Consider the following 22,899-nt stretch of genomic DNA (forward strand, 5'->3'; position numbering starts at 1 on the left):
CAGGCTATTTTATACATTTTGAAAGTCTGTTTCCTTTGAAATAAAAAGTAGGAAACTGCACATGTGGCTCATTTTTATTTAGTATTTTCATAAGAGCCTTACTTATATGCGTAGGAGCCATTAGAGTATGTTTGAATATTCATGAGGTGACACAGGTGATGCTCTGCATCAGCATCTGGGTGGTGTGCGTGTTGTTTAGATGAATGGATGAGGAAGTGGGGTGAGCTCGGTGGTAATATTTTCTGTTCACCGCGTATCGCTGCGTATTTCTCTTTAGTCAGTAAATCGTTTATTTGTTGGATCTGATGTTGGACCTGTGGATGAAAGGATGAAGGCATTGCTGCTGTCTGACACAGAGCCCTGAGGTAAGCTCACAGCGGCCCTCAGACAAATGATCTTTCTCTCCGCAACAAAATGCACGTCTTAATAAAAACAGTTACTGTTTAAGATTTAGTCGAACCTTGAAGTAAACAACAGAAACCAACAACAAACAAATCAAGCGAATAAACAGATTATGACTCTTGGACTGAAAGATGTCTCTGCTTCTTCCTGATACACACTTCCGGTCACAGGTGTCGGACTCCAGTCGTCGAGGTATCCTGCAGGTTTCTGTTGTCTCCCTGCTCCAACACGCCTAAACAGGTTGACCAGAAGCTGCTGGATCCATTTGATGTGAATCAGCTGTTTTGGTAGATGACTGACTGATACCGGCCCTTGAGGGCTGGAGTTTGACTCCCCTCTGGTCTGTACTTCTGCACCAGTCCTGGTCCTCTGGGACCACCACCCTGCCTGCTTTGGGGGTGTCCATCCTTTAACACGCCTGACTCAGGTCAACGGCTCATTAGCAGGCTCACATGACGAGCAGTTCGGTTAATCTGCATCAGGTGTGTTGCAGTTGGTAAGAAGTAAAACATGCAGGGAAGAGGTCCCCCAGGACCAGGATGGACCACCATGTTGAGCTGAAACTGACCCTGTAAGTAGTCTGCAGATTAGCAGTCAAGGTTTGCCAGTCTGGTCGGATCAGTCTTCCATGAGGTCGTCCTTCGCCGTCAGGCTCGTTGGAGCTGGTGTTGGTGCACTGGAACCTGAACATGTGGAGGATGGTCATGTTGGGCAGCGAGTCCAGATTCTGTCTGCAGCAGTCGGACCGAGGGGTCATGGGGTCACCAGCTTTTGGTGGAGGCAGGGTGACGACGTGGGCAGCATCTTCCTCACAGAATAAACAAGACTTGTCCTTGTTGGCAGGAGTCTCAGTGCAACAGAGATGTAGAAAGTAGAAGTCCTGTCTGGCAGCTGTTTCCAACCAGTCCCTAAACCAGGTGGAAGTAACGAGCTCCTCTTCAGGTAGATGAGTCTGTTAGTGAAAACACCTGTTCTAGATCCAAAAACATGGCAGGACTTCTACTTTCTACACCTCTACAGTGAGATGTGGAGACAAGACAAGTGGCCTGTGTGTGGGGCTTCATGCTATTCAGACCCTTGTTTATGAATTAAACTGAAGTAAACAGAAGAGTCGAAGGCAGAATCAGCTGTTTGGCAAGTTTATCCAGGCTGCAGCTCATCTTAAAATTCATTGTATTTACAAATGTGACCCCATTAAAAAGGAAAATAAACAAACTTTTATTTATTGTCAACAAAAAGCAACAAAACCCCAGTAAAGCGCGCGCCACGTGCCACGTTCAGAAAGTTCATTATTTGTTGCTTTCTGCTGCCATCTAGTGGCCGCAGGAGGATTTACTGAGCTGAAACGCGTTCCTGACAGCAGAAGATGGAAGAATCTCACAACTCAGTCTACTTTTAGAAAGTCTTTTATAAAGATATGAAGACATTTTAATGTTATAAAGATATTAAGACATTTTAATGTTTAGAATAATTTTTTATGCACGCTTCACCTTGTGCAGGAGGGATTACATGATACATATCTGTTTATTATGGGAGGAAATACAAAGATTTCTGGCTCAGATGGAAAAGTGACGGACAACTGATGAGTGATTATTTTGTCCCTGATTCATAACATGAACTTGATAAACTTACGTGTCATTAATTCAGGTAGAAAATTAGTGCAGAAAGACATTTAGACTGCTGTGTCTTGTGATTCAGAAGACGCTGAAGAAGGCTTCTGGCTCCTCTTCGTCCTCCTCCTGGAGCTGGGCGTCCTCACAAAAAGACGGAGGGATCAGGGACTGGGGATCTGGTAGTCCAATCACGTTGTTGAAAAAGCTGCAAAGCCGAGTGATAAATAAATACACATTACATGTCAAACAGGAAAATATCCTGCATGTTGGACCAGAGAGACTACAGAATAAACGACTGATCAGAAAACACTTTATGTAAACTTTGTGTTGATGGACTGAACAGATTAATGCGGGTTGTTTACTATCTGGGAGTTTGAAGGTTTGGAAAGGGAAAATTAGTTTGCTATTCTCTACTGCAGGAACTAAACATCAACGCGCAGCTTTATTAGGTCCACTTGTTCAACTGCTTGTTAATAAATACAAAACCAGCCAATCACATGGCAGCATTTAGTCGACATGGTGAAGATGCTGAAGTCCAAACTGAGCATCAGACTGAGGAAGAAAGGAGATTTACGAGACTTTGAACGCAGCATGTTGTTGGTCTGAGTGTTTACTGGGATTTTCACACACAACCATCTCCAGGGTTTCCAGAGAAGGTCTGAAGAAGAGGAAACATCCAGCAGCCGTCTGGACCAGAAGGTCTGGTTGGTGTCAGAGATCAGAGGAGACTGGTCCGACTGGTTGGAGATGATAGAAAGACAACTGGAAGTCCAGAAAGCACTGGTTCCCACCAGAACATCATCTCTGAGCACACAACCCGTCCAGCCTGGAAGCAGATGGTCTCCAGCAGCAGAAGACCACAGCGGGTTCCCTCCTGTCAGTAAGAACAGGAAACTGAGGCTACAATTCACACAGACTCACCAGAACTGGACAATAGAAGATGGAGAAACGTTGCTGGTCTGATGAGTCTCCAGTTCAGCTCCACATTCACATGGTAGGATCAGAATCTGCTGGAAACATCATGACAACATGGATCCATCCTGCTGTCAGGATCAACGCTTCAGGCTGCTGCTGGTGGAATGGTGGGGGGAAGTTTTCTGGTCCCAGTTTGGTCCCATTAGTCCCAACATGACATGGTTTAACCTCCACAGCCAACCAGACTCCTGCTGCTGACCATGTCCATCCCTTTCTGAGTACAGTGTAGTGTCTTCTGATGGAAACTTCCAGCAGGATGATGCACCATGTCACAAAGCTCACATCATCTCCACCATGACGATGAGTTCACTGTCCTCCAACGGCTCCACAGTCACCAGATCTACATCCAGCAGAGCAGCTTTGGGATGTGGTGGAACGGGAGATTCTCATGGTGATGAGGTGGAACGGAAGATTCTCATGGTGATGAGGTGGAACGGGAGATCTCATGGTGATGAGGTGGAACGGGAGATTCTCATGGTGATGAGGTGGAACGGAAGATTCTCATGGTGATGAGGTGGAACGGGAGATCTCATGGTGATGAGGTGGAACGGGAGATTCTCATGGTGATGAGGTGGAACGGAAGATTCTCATGGTGATGAGGTGGAACGGGAGATCTCATGGTGATGAAGTGGAACAGGAGATTCTCATGGTGATGAGGTGGAACGGAAGATTCTCATGGTGATGAGGTGGAACGGGAGATCTCATGGTGATGAGGTGGAACGGGAGATTCTCATCGTGATGAGGTGGAACGGGAGATTCTCATCATGATGAGGTGGAACGGAAGATTCTCATCGTGATGAGGTGGAACGGGAGATTCTCATGGTGATGAGGTGGAATGGGAGATTCTCATGGTGATGAGGTGGAACGCGAGATTCTCATGGTGATGAGGTGGAACGGAAGATTCTCATGGTGATGAGGTGGAACGGGAGATTCTCATGGTGATGAGGTGGAACGCGAGATTCTCATGGTGATGAGGTGGAACGGAAGATTCTCATGGTGATGAGGTGGAACGGGAGATCTCATGGTGATGAGGTGGAACGGGAGATCTCATGGTGATGAGGTGGAACGGGAGATCTCATGGTGATGAGGTGGAACGGGAGATTCTCACGGTGATGAGGTGGAACGGGATTTTCTCACGGTGATGAGGTGGAACGGGAGATTCTCATGGTGATGAGGTGGAACGCGAGATTCTCACGGTGATGAGGTGGAACGGGAGATTCTCATGGTGATGAGGTGGAACGCGAGATTCTCACGGTGATGAGGTGGAACGGGAGATTCTCACGGTGATGAGGTGGAACGGGATTTTCTCACGGTGATGAGGTGGAACAGGAGATTCTCATGGTGATGAGGTGGAACGCGAGATTCTCACGGTGATGAGGTGGAACGGGATTTTCTCACGGTGATGTGGTGGAACGGGAGATCTCATGGTGATGAGGTGGAACGGGAGATTCTCACGGTGATGAGGTGGAACGGGAGATTCTCACGGTGATGAGGTGGAACGGGAGATTCTCACGGTGATGAGGTGGAACGGGATTTTCTCACGGTGATGAGGTGGAACGGGATTTTCTCACGGTGATGAGGTGGAACGGGATTTTCTCATGGTGATGAGGTGGAACGGGATTTTCTCATGGTGATGAGGTGGAACGGGAGATTCTCATGGTGATGAGGTGGAATGGGAGATCTCATGGTGATGGGGTGGAACGGGAGATTCTCACGGTGATGAGGTGGAACGCGAGATTCTCATGGTGATGAGGTGGAACGGGAGATCTCATGGTGATGAGGTGGAACGGGAGATTCTCACGGTGATGAGGTGGAACGCGAGATTCTCACGGTGATGAGGTGGAACGCGAGATTCTCATGGTGATGAGGTGGAATGGGAGATCTCATGGTGATGAGGTGGAACGGGAGATTCTCATCATGATGAGGTGGAACGGGAGATTCTCATCATGATGAGGTGGAACGGGAGATTCTCATCGTGATGAGGTGGAACGGGAGATTCTCATCGTGATGAGGTGGAACAGGAGATTCTCATGGTGATGAGGTGGAACGCGAGATTCTCATGGTGATGAGGTGGAACGGAAGATTCTCATGGTGATGAGGTGGAACGGGAGATCTCATGGTGATGAGGTGGAACGGGAGATCTCATGGTGATGAGGTGGAACGGGAGATTCTCACGGTGATGAGGTGGAACGGGAGATTCTCATGGTGATGAGGTGGAACGCGAGATTCTCACGGTGATGAGGTGGAACGGGAGATTCTCATGGTGATGAGGTGGAACGCGAGATTCTCACGGTGATGAGGTGGAACGGGAGATTCTCACGGTGATGAGGTGGAACGGGATTTTCTCACGGTGATGAGGTGGAACAGGAGATTCTCATGGTGATGAGGTGGAACGCGAGATTCTCACGGTGATGAGGTGGAACGGGATTTTCTCACGGTGATGTGGTGGAACGGGAGATCTCATGGTGATGAGGTGGAACGGGAGATTCTCACGGTGATGAGGTGGAACGGGAGATTCTCACGGTGATGAGGTGGAACGGGAGATTCTCATGGTGATGAGGTGGAACGGGATTTTCTCACGGTGATGAGGTGGAACGGGATTTTCTCATGGTGATGAGGTGGAACGGGATTTTCTCATGGTGATGAGGTGGAACGGGATTTTCTCATGGTGATGAGGTGGAACGGGAGATTCTCATGGTGATGAGGTGGAATGGGAGATCTCATGGTGATGGGGTGGAACGGGAGATTCTCACGGTGATGAGGTGGAACGCGAGATTCTCATGGTGATGAGGTGGAACGGGAGATCTCATGGTGATGAGGTGGAACGCGAGATTCTCACGGTGATGAGGTGGAAACGAGATTCTCACGGTGATGAGGTGGAACGCGAGATTCTCACGGTGATGAGGTGGAACGGGATTTTCTCATGGTGATGAGGTGGAACGGGAGATTCTCATGGTGATGAGGTGGAACGGGATTTTCTCATGGTGATGAGGTGGAACGCGAGATTCTCACGGTGATGAGGTGGAACGGGAGATTCTCACGGTGATGAGGTGGAACGGGATTTTCTCATGGTGATGAGGTTGAACGCGAGATTCTCATGGTGATGAGGTGGAACGGGAGATTCTCATGGTGATGAGGTGGAACGGGATTTTCTCATGGTGATGAGGTGGAACGCGAGATTCTCACGGTGATGAGGTGGAACGGGAGATTCTCACGGTGATGAGGTGGAACGGGATTTTCTCACGGTGATGAGGTGGAACGGGAGATTCTCATGGTGATGAGGTTGAACGGGAGATTCTCATGGTGATGAGGTGGAACGGGATTTTCTCATGGTGATGAGGTGGAACGGGATTTTCTCATGGTGATGAGGTGGAACGGGATTTTCTCATGGTGATGAGGTGGAACGCGAGATTCTCACGGTGATGAGGTGGAACGGGAGATTCTCACGGTGATGAGGTGGAACGGGATTTTCTCACGGTGATGAGGTGGAACGGGAGATTCTCATGGTGATGAGGTTGAACGGGAGATTCTCATGGTGATGAGGTGGAACGGGATTTTCTCATGGTGATGAGGTGGAACGGGATTTTCTCATGGTGATGAGGTGGAACGGGATTTTCTCATGGTGATGAGGTGGAACGCGAGATTCTCACGGTGATGAGGTGGAACGGGAGATTCTCACGGTGATGAGGTGGAACGGGATTTTCTCACGGTGATGAGGTTGAACGGGAGATTCTCATGGTGATGAGGTTGAACGGGAGATTCTCATGGTGATGAGGTGGAACGGGATTTTCTCATGGTGATGAGGTGGAACGGGAGATTCTCACGGTGATGAGGTGGAACGGGATTTTCTCATGGTGATGAGGTGGAACGCGAGATTCTCACGGTGATGAGGTGGAACGGGAGATTCTCATGGTGATGAGGTGGAATGGGAGATTCTCATGGTGATGAGGTGGAACGGGAGATTCTCACGGTGATGAGGTGGAACGGGATTTTCTCATGGTGATGAGGTGGAACGGGAGATTCTCACGGTGATGAGGTGGAATGGGATTTTCTCATGGTGATGAGGTGGAACGCGAGATTCTCACGGTGATGAGGTGGAACGGGATTTTCTCATGGTGATGAGGTGGAACGGGAGATTCTCACGGTGATGAGGTGGAACGGGATTTTCTCATGATGAGGTGGAACGCGAGATTCTCACGGTGATGAGGTGGAACGGGAGATTCTCACGATGATGAGGTGGAACGCGAGATTGTCACGGTGATGAGGTGGAACGGGATTTTCTCATGGTGATGAGGTTGAACGCGAGATTCTCACGGTGATGAGGTGGAACGGGATTTTCTCATGATGATGAGGTGGAACGGGAGATTCTCATGGTGATGAGGTGGAACAGGAGATTCTCACGGTGATGAGGTGGAACGGGATTTTCTCATGGTGATGAGGTGGAACGGGAGATTCTCATGGTGATGAGGTGGAACGGGAGATCTCATGGTGATGAGGTGGAACGCGAGATTCTCACGGTGATGAGGTGGAACGGGATTTTCTCATGGTGAGGAGGTGGAACGCGAGATTCTCACGGTGATGAGGTGGAACGGGATTTTCTCATGGTGATGAGGTGGAACGGGATTTTCTCATGGTGATGAGGTGGAACGGGATTTTCTCATGGTGATGAGGTGGAACGCGAGATTCTCACGGTGATGAGGTGGAACGGGAGATTCTCACGGTGATGAGGTGGAACGGGATTTTCTCATGGTGATGAGGTTGAACGCGAGATTCTCATGGTGATGAGGTGGAACGGGAGATTCTCATGGTGATGAGGTGGAACGGGATTTTCTCATGGTGATGAGGTGGAACGGGAGATTCTCATGGTGATGAGGTTGAACGGGAGATTCTCATGGTGATGAGGTGGAACGGGAGATTCTCACGGTGATGAGGTGGAATGGGATTTTCTCATGGTGATGAGGTTGAACGCGAGATTCTCATGGTGATGAGGTGGAACGGGAGATTCTCATGGTGATGAGGTGGAACGGGATTTTCTCATGGTGATGAGGTGGAACGCGAGATTCTCACGGTGATGAGGTGGAACGGGAGATTCTCATGGTGATGAGGTGGAATGGGAGATTCTCATGGTGATGAGGTGGAACGGGATTTTCTCATGGTGATGAGGTGGAACGCGAGATTCTCACGGTGATGAGGTGGAACGGGATTTTCTCATGGTGATGAGGTGGAACGGGAGATTCTCACGGTGATGAGGTGGAACGGGATTTTCTCATGGTGATGAGGTGGAACGGGAGATTCTCATGGTGATGAGGTGGAACGGGATTTTCTCATGGTGATGAGGTGGAACGGGATTTTCTCATGGTGATGAGGTGGAACGGGATTTTCTCACGGTGATGAGGTGGAACGGGAGATTCTCACGGTGATGAGGTGGAACGCGAGATTCTCACGGTGATGAGGTGGAACTGGATTTTCTCACGGTGATGAGGTTGAACGCGAGATTCTCACGGTGATCAGGTGGAACGGGATTTTCTCATGATGATGAGGTGGAACGGGAGATTCTCATGGTGATGAGGTGGAACAGGAGATTCTCACGGTGATGAGGTGGAACGGGAGATTCTCATCATGATGAGGTGGAACGCGAGATTCTCACGGTGATGAGGTGGAACGGGATTTTCTCACGGTGATGAGGTGGAACGGGAGATCTCATGGTGATGAGGTGGAACGGGAGATTCTCATGGTGATGAGGTGGAACGGGAGATTCTCATGGTGATGAGGTGGAACGGGAGATTCTCATGGTGATGAGGTGGGACCGGAGATTCTCATGGTGATGAGGTGGAACGGGAGATTCTCATGGTGATGAGGTGGAACGGGAGATTCTCATGGTGATGAGGTGGAACGGGAGATTCTCATGGTGATGAGGTGGAACGGGAGATTCTCATGGTGATGAGGTGGAACGGGAGATTCTCATGGTGATGAGGTGGAACGGGAGATTCTCATGGTGATGAGGTGGAATGGGAGATTCTCATCACGATATGCAGTAACTGTGATGCCTCAGGTCGATATGGAGTAAATGCTGTGAGGAATGTTTCCAGCACCTTGTTGAATCTTTCACACCAAGCATCTAGAAGTTATGAAGGAAAGGATGTCCAACCTGGAGCAGGATGGACCTACTGAAGTGGCTGCTGATGTGATGTGTTGCATATCTGGATATGGAGCTGTATTTATAATAAAGGAATTTAATCGGGAATGACAGAAGCATCTTTCCTGCACTGACCTGGTCACCACCCATCCACTTTGATCGGTGTGAAACAGGGTGCTGATGGGAATGCACCCGTACTCGGTGACGGTGCTCAGGTACTTTGCTGTGGAAACAGAAGGGAATTACTGACAGAAAGCTGAGGCAGCACAACCGGTCCAACAGGAAATACAAGCAGGAAGTGAGGAAAGTCATGTGCTACATTAAAACACATGACACAGATTTGTTTTTCTGCTGTCTCATTTCCTCTTATTGTACCTTCTTTTCCCTTCTTCATCTGCAGGTCCCCGGTCCAAGTGTTGACCAGGACTCCCTGTCCAGGACCGGAGGAGCTGCCCAGCACGGCCTGGCCCAGCAGGGAAGCGTTCTTTGGGATGGCCAGAGGGTGGAAGTCTGTATTCAGACGCTTCTTGCAGCAGGTGTGATTCCTGTAGTTTATCTTGTACAAGACTCCCTGCAGGACAGACGTTATCACATACATTTATGTTCTGGTCGACTGGTTAAATGTTCTGATAAGTTTACCTGTTGGAAGAGCAGAAGGGCATCAACGTGGAAGGTCTTGTTCTGGTAAGAGCCAACCTCTCTGAAGCGGATGCGTTGTCGCAGGGCATCATAGTTGAACTTTGCAAAGGCAAGCAGCTTCCCGTTCTGGCTTGTCTGGAGCAAAACAAACATGGTTGCTTGTTTCTCCATATTCCTCTTTATGTTGAACAGAAGAGACAAAACTTACCACAGAAAGTCTTCCAGTCAGCAGGCGTGGAGATGCTGGCAAAATGAGAAGTCAGTTTCCACACTGCTCACATTCCCACACATAAACATCTGTAACATCTGTAACATCTGTACTTACAGCACGGCTGTGGTCGCTGAGCCAGGCAGCAGGCTGACAGACAGGCAAGCAGAATCAGAGCTCTCATGTTGCCTGACACTTTCCTCTGCAGCAGTGGCATTGATCTGAGAGCGCGCTTCCTTATAAACAAGCTGCTGACGCTCCTGGTCTGCTTCCATGCCCTCAGCACAGCATGATCAGACTGTTTACAGTGACGTTGCAGATTCTGATGACTCAGCAAAAATTTACTGTTTAAACCTGGTCTGACATGAACACAAATCTGCCCAAGTCCTTGTTTTCTCCCCTTTAATATGGAGGAGATGATCTTTACAGAAATGGAACTAGTTTAGAGAATTACGGAGAGAATCTCTTCTTATTGAACAGCTGACATTATTAAAGATAACTTTCCATTGTCCAACGTATGAGCAGCTCAGATTTCCAGACAGCGTTCACTTCCTGCATCGATCCAGCGATCCATGTTCAACTTCAGTCCAAAAAGTTGGGAATCAGAGTTTTCATGGAAAACATGAGTTCTTATTGCATCTGATGCAGCAACACATCTGTAAAAATCTGGAAAAGTAATAAAAAAAACAACTGGAGGAACATTTATTATTGTAACTGGCAACAAGTCAGCAACATGACTGGGTAAAACAGGAGCATTTCAGAGAGGCAGAGTCTCTCAGATGGAAAAAGCTTCACCAGTCTGAGACTAACTGGGTCTGAAAACAGTGGAACAATTTCAGAGAATCTTTTTTTTTTTTTTTTTTAAACACTACAAACACTTCACAGATCCCACCATGTATAGTCTGTAATATCATCAAAAGCTTCAGAAAATCCGAAGGAATCTCTGTGCGCATGGGACAATCCATCCATTCATCCATTATCCTAACCGCCTAGTACGATTAAGGGTCGCGGGATGGGACAATCCTAAAGATCAAAACTGAATACTTGTTATGTTTGGGCCATTAGGTCACACTGGGAAGATCCCAACAAAGCTTGAGGTTTTAGAGCAACATATGCTCCCAGAGAAGACCTTGCAGATTTCAGCAAGACCATGCTGAAACACATCCTGGAATGTTTACAATATTAAGATAGAAGTTATGAAACAATTTTAGAAAAATGTTGTTCAACATTATACAGTCATTTAACGTTACGACCGCCGGGGTGTCTATGGGTTAAAGGGGGTGGTGGCACAAAATGAAACTGGAACTAAAGTAAAAGTTCAACAAGGAATTTATTTACAGGATAATTACAAAAGAAAACAATCAACAAGTTCTGTCTAAGGAGATAAAACCATAGACATCATGTATACATATACGCCTCGTTGTGCGCTGGAGAGTGAACCAGCATCTCCGCCATATTGGATGGGTCGCCATCACATTGGATGGGTCTCCGCCATATTGGATGGGTCTCTGCCATATTGGATGGGTCTCTGCTTTCCAGTCTTGCTGCAGAGTCAACGTAGTTTCCCCACAAAACTGTTTTCTGTGGAACAACGCGTATATATTACACACAAACAAAACACTTTTCTACATAACTGGTTTATAAATAACGTTAACACAGTGAATAATCTACTAAATGCAAATGATAAATTTTACTCCTATGAGGTGTTTATGGAAAAATATGATATTGATGTTTCACAAAGAGAGTTTTACATGGTAGCATAGTTACATCCACCAAGGAGGTTATGTTTATACCGGCTTTATCTGTTTATCTGTTTGTGTTCAAGATAACTTAAAAAGTTATGGATGGATTTTGATAATATTTTCAGGACTTGTTGGAAATGTGAAAAGGAAAAACTGGTTTAATTTTGGTGGTGATCTGAATCACCGTTTGGATCCAGGAACTTTTTAAAGGCCTTGGTGGAGGTTTACGCTCTCTGAGTGTTTTTCTGGGGAACTTCTGAATTGCACAATTTTGATACAACACTTTATTTTCAGACTTTGTACAACTGTATCTCTATATTGATAAATTCATAAATGTAAAAAAGAAAGCGTCTGCTGTAGTCAAGAGAAAGCAGCAACTATTCCCGTATTTTGTTCAGCATATGGTTGCAATAACCAGTGAAATATTGAAAGCAGATTGTGTGGAATTACGTTTCACAAGGTTGAATAAATTATTTGACCAGATAAAAATAGATAATATATATAGATTATGAAAAATAATTTAGGATAATTTAAGAAAACAAACAAACAAAAAGAAAAAACAGTTTAACTTGCTGAGTGGCATCTTAAAGATCTTTACCTTTACCAGGCTTTTAGCTGTAGATCTGTAAAATATTGTGGCATCTTAGTAGAGCATCTAATGGGTTAGGAATCTCTTCATCACAGTTTGACACACTAGAGGCCCCCAAACAACATCTTGCATAGGGCCCCCATTTAGCAGATGCTTTTATCCAATAAGCTGCAGTTATTTTGACATATGCTTATAAATGGATGACGACTCCAGATGAAAGAACTGAGACTGAAGTGGTTTTGTCGTTGCCGGAGCCCCCAGCAGCTTAACTCACTGTTTCATATCATCTAAGAAAAAAATCAACTAATGAAGAACATTCATTCATTCATTTTCTGAACTGCTTATTCCAATTCAGGGTCGTGGGGAAGCTGGAGCCTATCCCAGCTGGCTTTGGGCGACAGGCAGGGTACACCTTGGACAGCTCGCCAGTCCATTGCAGGGCCACACAGAGAGACGAACAACCACACTCATGCTCACACTCACTCCTAGGGACAATTTAGAGTGACCAATGAACCTATCATGCATGTCTTTTGGATGGTGGGAGGAAGCTGGAGTACCCGGAGAGAACCCACGCATACACGGGGAGAACATGCAAACTCCACACAGAAAGGCCACTGACCAAACCAGCCAAGGATTGAACCAGTGACCTTCTTGCTGTGAGGCCACAGTGCTAACCACTGCGCCACCGTGCAGCCCCTAATGAAGAACATAATATTCCAAACTTTTTCCACATCAGTTTCTTTGAATTAAAGGGGTTTTTATGTAATGATGTAATGTTTGTAATTTTACAACTTATAATGACATGACAACTAATGTTTGTTCTTAATCTTTATTAATAATCAGTGTAAATGCATCACATCATGGTTGGTATAGAAAATCCACAACACAACAGACTCATAACGGAACACACTACTTCACACACTGCTAGTAAAAAATATCTCAGGCAACAGCCGTCACCATCACATTAAACCACGTTCTGGAACCAGCCTTGTGTTTTAAAACAAGCCGAAGTAGGTCATCAGATGCTCGCCCTCCTCTTCCTCCAGCTGGGAATTCTTACAGAAGGCCGGCGGGGTGAGATCCTGAGGATCTGCTAGTCCGATGATGTTGTTGAAGAAGCTGAAAATCAGATGAAAAGCTGTTAGCACAGTGTTCAGGACATAGTTATTAAAGGGTTTTATTCAATCCCTAATAGCATTGATACAGATCTGAAAATGTCAATCAACTATGGATAATCATTAAAAAAAAAGAAAAAAAAGAAAAGGAAAATATCTTTTTTTTTTTTAACAACCTAACTGTGTTACTTTAACCTGATGAGGGAAAAGCTGTGATGAAGCTGTGTCAGACTGGTTTTTATCAGACTCTCAGTACGAAAAGTTTATATCCTGAACTCAACATGCAGAATCAGGCTGTTTTTTTATTCAAATGTCTCACTGAGCTCAATAAAATTCAGATTTTATTATTTAAGTGGATTTTTTGTGATTTGATAAGATAGGAAGCGATGGTGTTTAATCAGTTCATGAAATAATCTCACATCAAACGCTGCTGGGAATAAAATTAAAATCCAATGATGGCAAAACTTGTTTGGTTTTAGTTTGAAATATTTGTATACATCCTAAAACTTTCACAGAAAAAATTCACACTAAGAGAAACATATGTGGAGAAAAAAAATTAAGGGGTTCATACACTTAAAACTAAAGGGAAAATAGGCACATTATTATATTATATTATATTATATTATATTATATTATATTATATTATATTATATTATATTATATTATATTATATTATATTATATTATATTACTTGGCTTTAAGGCAAAAGCATTATTAATATTGATCATCATCATCATCATCATTATTATTATTATTATTATTATTATTATTAATAATAATAATAATAATAATAATAATAATAATAATAATAATAATAATGTAATAAAATAAAGATGATTCTATCAGAGAACACTTTAATCATCAGTATGTAAAACTTTTTTTCTGGTATATTGTATCAAATCCATATTTTGTGAAAGGATTAAGAAGGTTTTACTGATGACGTTCATGTTCTCGTCTAATTCAGGGAGGCCTGTAAGATCTGCACTGACCTGGCCACCACCCATCCTTTTCTGTCCGTGGTGAACAGAGTGCTGACAGGAATGCATCCAAACTCCGTGACACTGCTCACATACTTTGCTGTAAAAAGAGAAGTGGATCACCATGGTAACCGAGGCAGCACAACCAGACAAACATGAAATGCAAACTGTACAACTGGACTTGTACCTGTTCCCTTCCTCATCTGCAGGTCCCCGGTCCAGGTGTTGACCAGGATTCCCTCTCCGGGAACAGAGGAGCTGCCCAGCGTGGCCTGGCTCACCAGGTCAGCGTCCTGTGGGATGGCCAGCGGGTGGAAGTCTTCAATCAGCCGCTTCTTCAAGCATGTTCGGTTCTTGTCGTTTATCTTGTACATGACACCCTGCAGAGCAGCACATGAGGACGTCTCACACATGATCTTGTGGGTTTCCCCGCTGACACATGCTTGTTGTGGAAGTACCTGTCTGTAAAGCAGCAGCACATCCAGGTGAAAGGTGTCATTGTGATAGGACCCCAGCTCTTTGATGCGGATGCGTTTTCCCATGGCATCATAACTGTACCTGGCGAAGACCAGCAGCTTCTCGTTCTGGGTGGACTTTAAGATGAAGAAAAGGGATTTAAATGAAAATAAAAGCTCCACATTGGTCACATACTCAGAAAACATGAGGAAGAGATTAGACTTACCACAGAAAGACCTCCAGACATCATCGGTGGGGATGCTGCCAGCATAACGAGTGATTTTAGTCATACAACACAGACTCAATGATGATGAGAAATGTCTTAAAGATCGGTACTCACCGCATGGTTGTGGCCTCTGAGCAAGGCAGCAGACTGACAAACACACAAGCAGGACGACAGCTCTCATGTTGATCTTCCTCTGCAGCAAATGATCTGAGAGACCCTGTCCTTATATACGCATCGGTGAGGTTCCCAGTTTACGTCCAGTACAAGCAACAAAGCGGCTCTTTGTGTGTGTGTGTGTGTGTGTGTGTGGGGGGGGGGGGGGGGGGGGGGGGGGGGGGGGGTTGTGTGGAGTGAATTGGGGGACATTCTGTGGGCTGATTTTAGGATTTGGCCGTATAACCCATGGCTGTTATGCATGGCGGTCATATCTTTGGTGTGGTTACAGGGTCATGATTTGGTGACGTTACTGTTCCAAAGTGGTAAATTAACATGAAATATGCAAAGATGAAACGAAAGATGGTGTTCCCCTTTCGGCTTGTCGCTTTGAAGGAGTCACTGCAGCGAATCATTGTTTGGGTGAGGAGGGATGTGTTTTACGCCAGATGCCCCCTGCATTTATCTGGCCTTGGGACTGGACCTCAGAGAACAATCCTCCTTGGGGAGGTGTAGGGGAGCAGGACTCAAACCGCCAACCATCAGATCACACGACAAGCTGCTGCTCGACCATCTTCGCCACCAACGTTGAAACGTTGCAGAAAACATCTTCAAGCGTTTGTAGGAACTCATAGCAGACAATCATCAGGAGCACCTGGGGAGCTCCAGAATATTTACTCTCAGTGGTATAAATCATTCCCCATGTTTGTGTCTGATCATGTGACCTGCATGGCTGCGATGTTCATTGGGGGGAATGAAGTCTGGGCTTCCCTGCTTAGGCTGTTGCCCCGGCAACCCGACCCCGGATAAGCAGCGGAGAATGGATGGATGGAAATATATATTTCCATCCATCCATTCTCATAAAATTATAAATTGAAATGCTTTGAAACCTGCTCTTTAAAGATGAATTTTCGTTATGGAGCTTAAAAAAAATGCAGCATTCTTTGTCTCAAAACCTCTATAAAAAATTAACTAAAGTAAATTAAAATGGATCAATGCACAATTTAAACAGTTAAGTATGTGAGTTACAAGGTTTAGTTTAAAAAAAAAACAAAAAAACAAAAAAAACAACCCAAGTATTTATTTTAGCGAAGTTGCAGCAATGAAATGGCACCTTTTGGGTGGAATGACCCTTTTAAAGATGTGTTGCTGCATCAGATCCAAATCAGCTCATATTCACCATGAAATGGTAAAATGTCTCATGTTTATCTTCTACTGGTAAAAACATGTTTGTTAATGAAATCTGCAAACAGTACTCCAACATCATGTAGTCGGGGTTCCATATCTGTATTTATATATCCATATTTGTATCTATATCTATATATCTTTATATCTATAGCTGTATCTAGATCTGTATCTATATTTGTATTTGTATCTATATCTACACTATTTGTATCTATTATAGATATAGATATAGATACAGATACATATCTAAGTCTATATTTAAATCCATATGTCTATATCTACAGGCGTCCTCAGATGTCTTCGTCCTCTTTAACTAGAAAAGGCTGAATTTATAACAGTCACTCAAATAACTGGAGACTAAAAAAGAACAATAAAAAAAAATTCTGAATGATATTTTTGTGATATTAGACTTTTTTTTTTAAGTTTAATTGAGCTGAAAATAAAAATAAAACAAACATATTGGTTCTCAGAACATTAATAAATATTAGTTTGTAAGTGATGCAACATATATTATTTTTTATCATGTTTGTTTGCTTAAAAAATCTATTAAACCAGAATTAGAAAATAATGGAATGATTTTCATAAAATTTTTATTCATTACTTTTGTTAATTTCAGCTTTTTTTTCCAGGCAGCTGTTTTTCTCCTTCTGTAATGAATATGTATGAGGACGACTGTTTATCTGTATCTGTATCAATATATCTATGATTATCAGTGAGGCTCCTGTTGTTGCAGTTATGACCATATATGGAAGCAAACGTTTGGGTTTGAAGAAACACTTTTAATGTAAATTAATGAGAAATAATCAAAGACAATTTTTTTTCCCTATATGAAATGAAAAAGTTTTTTCTAAAAGAAAACATTTAATATCCTCATTGACATGACACATATCCTGAAGCTTGTGATTGATATGATAGGACAGAGTCTGAGACATTAGCTGGACATGAGTTCAGTTCTTTTTCAGAAACAAGCTGTGGAAGTCTGTTGGCTCTTCTCCACTCTTTGTCTCGGCATCTGCACAGAAGTCTGGAGGGTTCAGCACAGCAGGGTCTTCAATCCCAACCACGTTGTTGAAGTAACTAAAGAAGAAATAAAAACGTGTGAATAAAGGGTCACTTGGCTCCATACCATAGACCGTATACAGTCTATGCTCCATAGATGTGATGCTGTGATGCTGAAACCAACCTCACTGCCACCCATCCAAATTCCTTAGTCTGGTAGCTTGTGCTGACAGGAATGCATCCAAATTCGGTGACGGTGCACACGTACTTCCCTGGAGGCACACGACACATGAAGTTTTGATGGAAAAAGAGATGAAATGAAAAGCCAAGACAGCTGTAAACATTACGGCGGTCACTCACCGGATTTATCTGGCAGATCTCCCATCCAGGTGTTGACCAGGAGTCCCTCCCCCGGTGCAGACGAGCTGCCCAGCACAGCCTGACCCAGCAGGTTGGCGTCCTTCGGAATGGCCATGGGCTGGAAGTCTGCCTTCAGAGGCTTCTTCTTGCACGTGTGGTTATGATAAGAAATCTCATACATGGCAGCCTGGTAAACAAATTGTGGAAAAATAATAATAAATGTTTATTATTTTGGTCTTTGTTAGCTTTTAGAGTTAATCCTCTTATGTATGATTTCTTCTTAAAAAGGCAGAACCTATACAGGTGTTTTAAAATGATCTTTCATCATATTTATATGATAAAATATTCTATAAAATAAAAAAACATGTAAAATATATATAAATATATATGTATATATGCCAAATGATGCCATAAGTCTGAAATCTTCACAGGCTGGCAGTGTTTTAGATGACTCACTAATGTCATATTATTAAATCCAGCTTTATAAGTATTCACAACAATGTCCTCTCATGGTTCTTTACTGACACATCAACTCAATTAAATGACTAGTTTACAAAAAGACCACCCTAACCCATGTACATAATAATAACTCATGCACAAAGCCATGCATAAACTAAAAAGTTAGAGTTTAGTAGAAACCTTTGTACGTTTTGTTGTACTGTTCATTCTGAGGACCGTAGAAAAAACAGTCTGACAAAGTATGAACCCGAAGGTGTGTTTTTGGAGAGGAATATGATAAAAAAAAAGCCTGTGTTTGTGTATATGTATACTATAAAACAGCTTTTTTGTGGTGATTCCTGTTTCCTGGTGGGCGCGGTCAGCTGACAACTGGAGGCACAGCTGATCCACATCTCAGCAATCAACGAACCACCTATTTAAGACCAGCTCTGCCTGCTATCCAGCGCCAGATTGTTGATTGCCCTGCGGTAAAACAGCTCTCGGCCTCAGCTCACGTTGCTTATGCTTGACCCTGATTGTAACCTGTCCTGTCTTCCTCCTGCTAGAGAAAGCCTGCCTGTTCGTTCGCTTGCTCCCCTGCCTGCCTGCCTGCCTCCTGATGCCCGCCAGTCTGCCAGTCTCTGAAAGCTCCGCTGGAAGAATTCACAGGAATCTGTGGAAAATCAATAAACCTCTCTCTGTACTCAGAAAGTGTCCGCTCTTTGGATCCTACTAGCCCCTCACCCACAACATTTTTAATGAAGGTGTAAATACTAACTTATTATTATTATAATAATTATAATAACAATAATAACAACAATTATAATAACAATAATAATAATAATAATATCTTTAAATGCAGATTAAAACTCTAGTCATGTCACTCTTTATGCATACTTCTGTCGTTTGACACAGTCTATTCCTCAGAGGAATCTGAACTTGTGCATTTGCAGGTAAACTTGTATTTGGGTCAAACCCAGTTACAACCATTCAGGCTGTTTTCCTCAAAAGATTGTGGCTTTGTTTACGCCTCAGGTTTTACTATTGTCTCAACTAATCAGTGACTATAATGTACTTTGCCCTTGATTATTGCCTTTTACATTGGCCTGCTGTTGCTGATAAGTATAGTGATGATTTGTTGTTAAACTTTGGAAGCTAACCTTCCACCTGCTGAAAATGGTATTTTGTGAGGCAGACACTGAAATAAACCTCCCAGAACTTCCCTCCTCAGGTCATCTGAGCCAACACTGAGGCAGATAGCTGAGATTTTCCTGTCATGGCTTTGGTCACCTCTCTGAAGAGCAGCAGCACATCGTAGGTGAAGGACTTGTTGTTGTACATCCCCATCTCAAAGAGCCGTATCCTCTGTCCCACTGCATCGTAAATGTAGCGAGTGTAAGTCCACAGCTTTTCACTCTGCGTGGACTGGAGAATCACATGTTTAAATATTTATTTTCACTCATTGTGTGTCTGGTTCTTTAGGTTCTGATTGACTTTGTCTGCAGAACAAACACTCACCATAGTCAGAGCTCCAGATAGAAGTGGAGGACTTTCTGTGTGGGTCATGAAACACAGGAAAACAAGGCAGAAATGGGGATAAAATATGGACGTAAGTCTTCTCTGGAATCACAATAACAAAAACAAGTCAGGTACTCTCCATGAAGATGTACTTACCACACGGATGAGGTTTCTGTGCCAGGCAACCCGCTAGGAAACATGCCAACACCACAAGCTGTCTCATCTTTTCAGATTCCTGCTTCTCATGCAGAGGCAACTGCAAACACTCAGCGGCTCCGGCTGAGACCGACTTCCTCATAAACCCCGGACACTTCCGGGTTTTACTTTCAACCACTGCAGCTGCAGAGATCACGTCTCCTCAGACTGACTGCAACATGACACCATGAAAGCTGCCACTTCTGCAGCACATGCACTAAAACTTGGTTGTTTATTAAGCTGCTTTTTGGACGTGAGTTTTACAGCTGAATGCAGAAACTTTTAACTCAGATTAAACATTCAGGCGGTTTTATTGTGCAGAAACTTAAAGGAAAGTCTGCGTATTGTCCAGATGCGGTCAGCACAGAGCTGTTTACCCAGTGGAAGGAGATGACTGTGCAGTGGGTCAGGGGTCAGGAATGCAGTTTGTGTTCACAAAGGAGCTAATAAACTCAGATCTGGGTTGTGGTTGAAAGCCAGCATCGGCTTTTATGTGGCGGAAGGCTGAATGACGTCATGGTCATACAACACCAGAGGCGCGTGACTGCAGTCATCTGACTCCTGGATGAAAAACACCTCCTCACACTGCGACTTCATTCCTACGCCAACATCAGCGGGAGGAATTTACAAACTGAACGGCTTTGCGACACTCCAAGTATTAGTTTTAACACCAATGTTATAGGAACAAATGTTTGTGATGATAAAGACCATAAAGATGTAGAAAATAGTGCAATGCAGTGACACCTGCTGTTGTGTGAATGACCTTTGACTCTCCAAACCAACCATTCATTTCCATCTTCTTTACATTCAACCAAACGGCTTGTTGGTGCAGCTCGGCTCGACCGGCTCTTCGTGCTTCTGCTACCTGAGAGCTTTTTTACTGAAAATAAGACCCTGATTATGGCAGGATGGATGTAGTATTCTTATGACTTCAGTGAACTGCGCTTAGAAAAATGCATTTTATGCTACTCTGTAAAAAAGTAGTTTCATTTTTAAAGACAACGAGTGACAAACTGGTTGTTCACCACTTGTCCCTTACATTTACCTTGTGTCATATTTGTCCCTTTACTCTGTTGTTTCTGTTGCCATGTGACCATGCTGCACCTACTGTCCCTGGTCTTTTGTGTTGGTTTTGTGTTGCATTTGGAATTGTATTAATATTTAACATTATTCTTTGTTTGAATCCACCTTGCAGGACAGGTGTGGGCCAACCCAGCTCTTCCTCATTGCAGGCGTGAGTGACTTAGTTTATTGGCTAAAACCAAGTGGAAGATTTGCTCTTTTTGTTGTTTCTTTATTTAAATGTGGGGGTTATTTTGAAATAGGGTATTCTTTTTGTGTTATTTGTTTAGGAATTTGGTTTGTTTAATAATGTTGGTGTAGAATAAGGTTGCTGGGGTTGGTCACATGGGAAACGGTTCAAGCTGAATCAGATCAGGTGTTTCTAAACGGGTACATCGGTCCCACGAGGGTGGGAAGAAAGATGTGAAACTGGTGACCGATTTCCAGGTAAATTTTTTAGATTGCACCATGGACCAGTGATGGAGAATGAAATGTTCATCTTGAAGGAAATGACAGGAAACTTGGACACACAACTTCACACCATGTAATAGTAAAATGTAAAATTCAGTGGCTGTAAAAGAAAGTATTCACCCCCAATATTTCACCCTTTTATTGCTTTAATATCAAAAATACTTTCAATATACTTTCACCATTTTTGCCAGAATTTACTCTCAAAAAGCCGTTTTTAATATCATTTCACCAAATCCAGTGAATGAATGAAATACATATAATGACAAAGAAGTGACTGCATGTATGTTTACTCCCAGTAGGTCAGTATTTATCAGATACACCTGTGGCTGTGGTGAGTTTGTGGTGATGTCCAGTGTTTGGTATCTGCACAGCATCTTGTCTTCTGACCAAAAAGCTGAATTTTGATCTAATCGGACCAATTGACCCTTGGGATTTTGGGAAATTCCAAGGTGATCATTCATGTGGGCTTTTTTTCCAACATCGGCTTCTTTGCCACTGTTCCAGTCGGCAGTGACAGGCAACAGTCTCATCCATCTGAACCATGGAGACACATCAGCTGGACTCCATGATCTCCATTTTACCAAATGCAATCAATCCTCAGTCCTGGTCCTCGAGGGCCAGTGTCCTGCGGGTTTTAGAAGTGTCCGTGATGGAACTGATTAAAAGGGAATTTATAAAGAGCAAACCTCTGAGTCTGAACCAGATGTGTTGCTGCAGAGAAACTTTAAAGGGGAATTTTTATGCAATCACATTCTAATAACCTTATAAATGATCAAACTACATAATAAACAGTGTGAAATGTTTTCATACAGGCACAAATTTCCACTCAAACCTATTTGTTCATTGTCATGTGATTCTTCCACTCAGACTTGTTAGACTGTAATCCATTCACACCATGATGAGTCAGTCATTGTATCATCCAGAGAGGATTGTTGTCTTATAATGTGCTACACAAACAACAAAACAGTATAATCTGAGGAATGTTATTTATAACATAAGCACCTTTTGAAATTTGCTAGCTTTAAATAAATGCACTTTTCTTTTGGATTTAAACAGTTTAAAAAAATCATGATATGAGTAAACCGTGCTTCATGGTGAGAAGGCTTTATTCCCTGAGTTGCCAGGGTAACACAGATTATCCTATTAGATAGATTTGACTAACCATTTAACCCCAACTTTACCCCAAATTTGGAGTCAATCCCATGAATCCCCTCAGACAAGTTCAAATACAATACAGGTAAAGGTAAAAAAATGGGTCACCGTTATTTTCTCCGGGCTTGTAGTAAAGTAAATTATGTGAACCCACAAGTTGCAGAAACTTGGATCAAGCTCATTTTAATGCATGAATAATCCACAAAAAAATCCTCTAGTTGATTTTAGAATCTTAAAAAAATCAATTAACTATCACTACACAGTCATTATTTTCAGCAACAGTACTTT

At 43.6% G+C, this 22,899-nt stretch overlaps 1 protein-coding gene across 1 annotated transcript; it reads right to left on the minus strand.

The window, feature by feature from the left end:
• Positions 1-2,081: 2,081 nt before the first annotated feature.
• epdl1 (ependymin-like 1) lies at positions 2,082-20,049 on the minus strand. The gene is made up of 17 exons (XM_079257509.1): positions 19,888-20,049; positions 19,732-19,766; positions 19,504-19,638; positions 17,776-17,962; positions 17,600-17,687; positions 17,366-17,493; positions 15,079-15,113; positions 14,855-14,989; positions 14,584-14,776; positions 14,409-14,496; positions 13,307-13,423; positions 10,091-10,194; positions 9,974-10,008; positions 9,766-9,900; positions 9,502-9,697; positions 9,262-9,349; positions 2,082-2,220 (listed from the first exon to the last, which is right to left on the minus strand). Exons 1-17 carry the CDS (start codon positions 20,027-20,029, stop codon positions 2,097-2,099), a joined length of 1,965 nt encoding a protein of 654 aa, XP_079113635.1. The 5' UTR covers positions 20,030-20,049; the 3' UTR covers positions 2,082-2,096.
• Positions 20,050-22,899: the final 2,850 nt, after the last annotated feature.

This window comes from Telmatherina bonti (genome assembly GCF_933228915.1).
Source record: "Telmatherina bonti genome assembly, chromosome: 18".
Lineage (NCBI taxonomy): Eukaryota > Metazoa > Chordata > Actinopteri > Atheriniformes > Telmatherinidae > Telmatherina > Telmatherina bonti.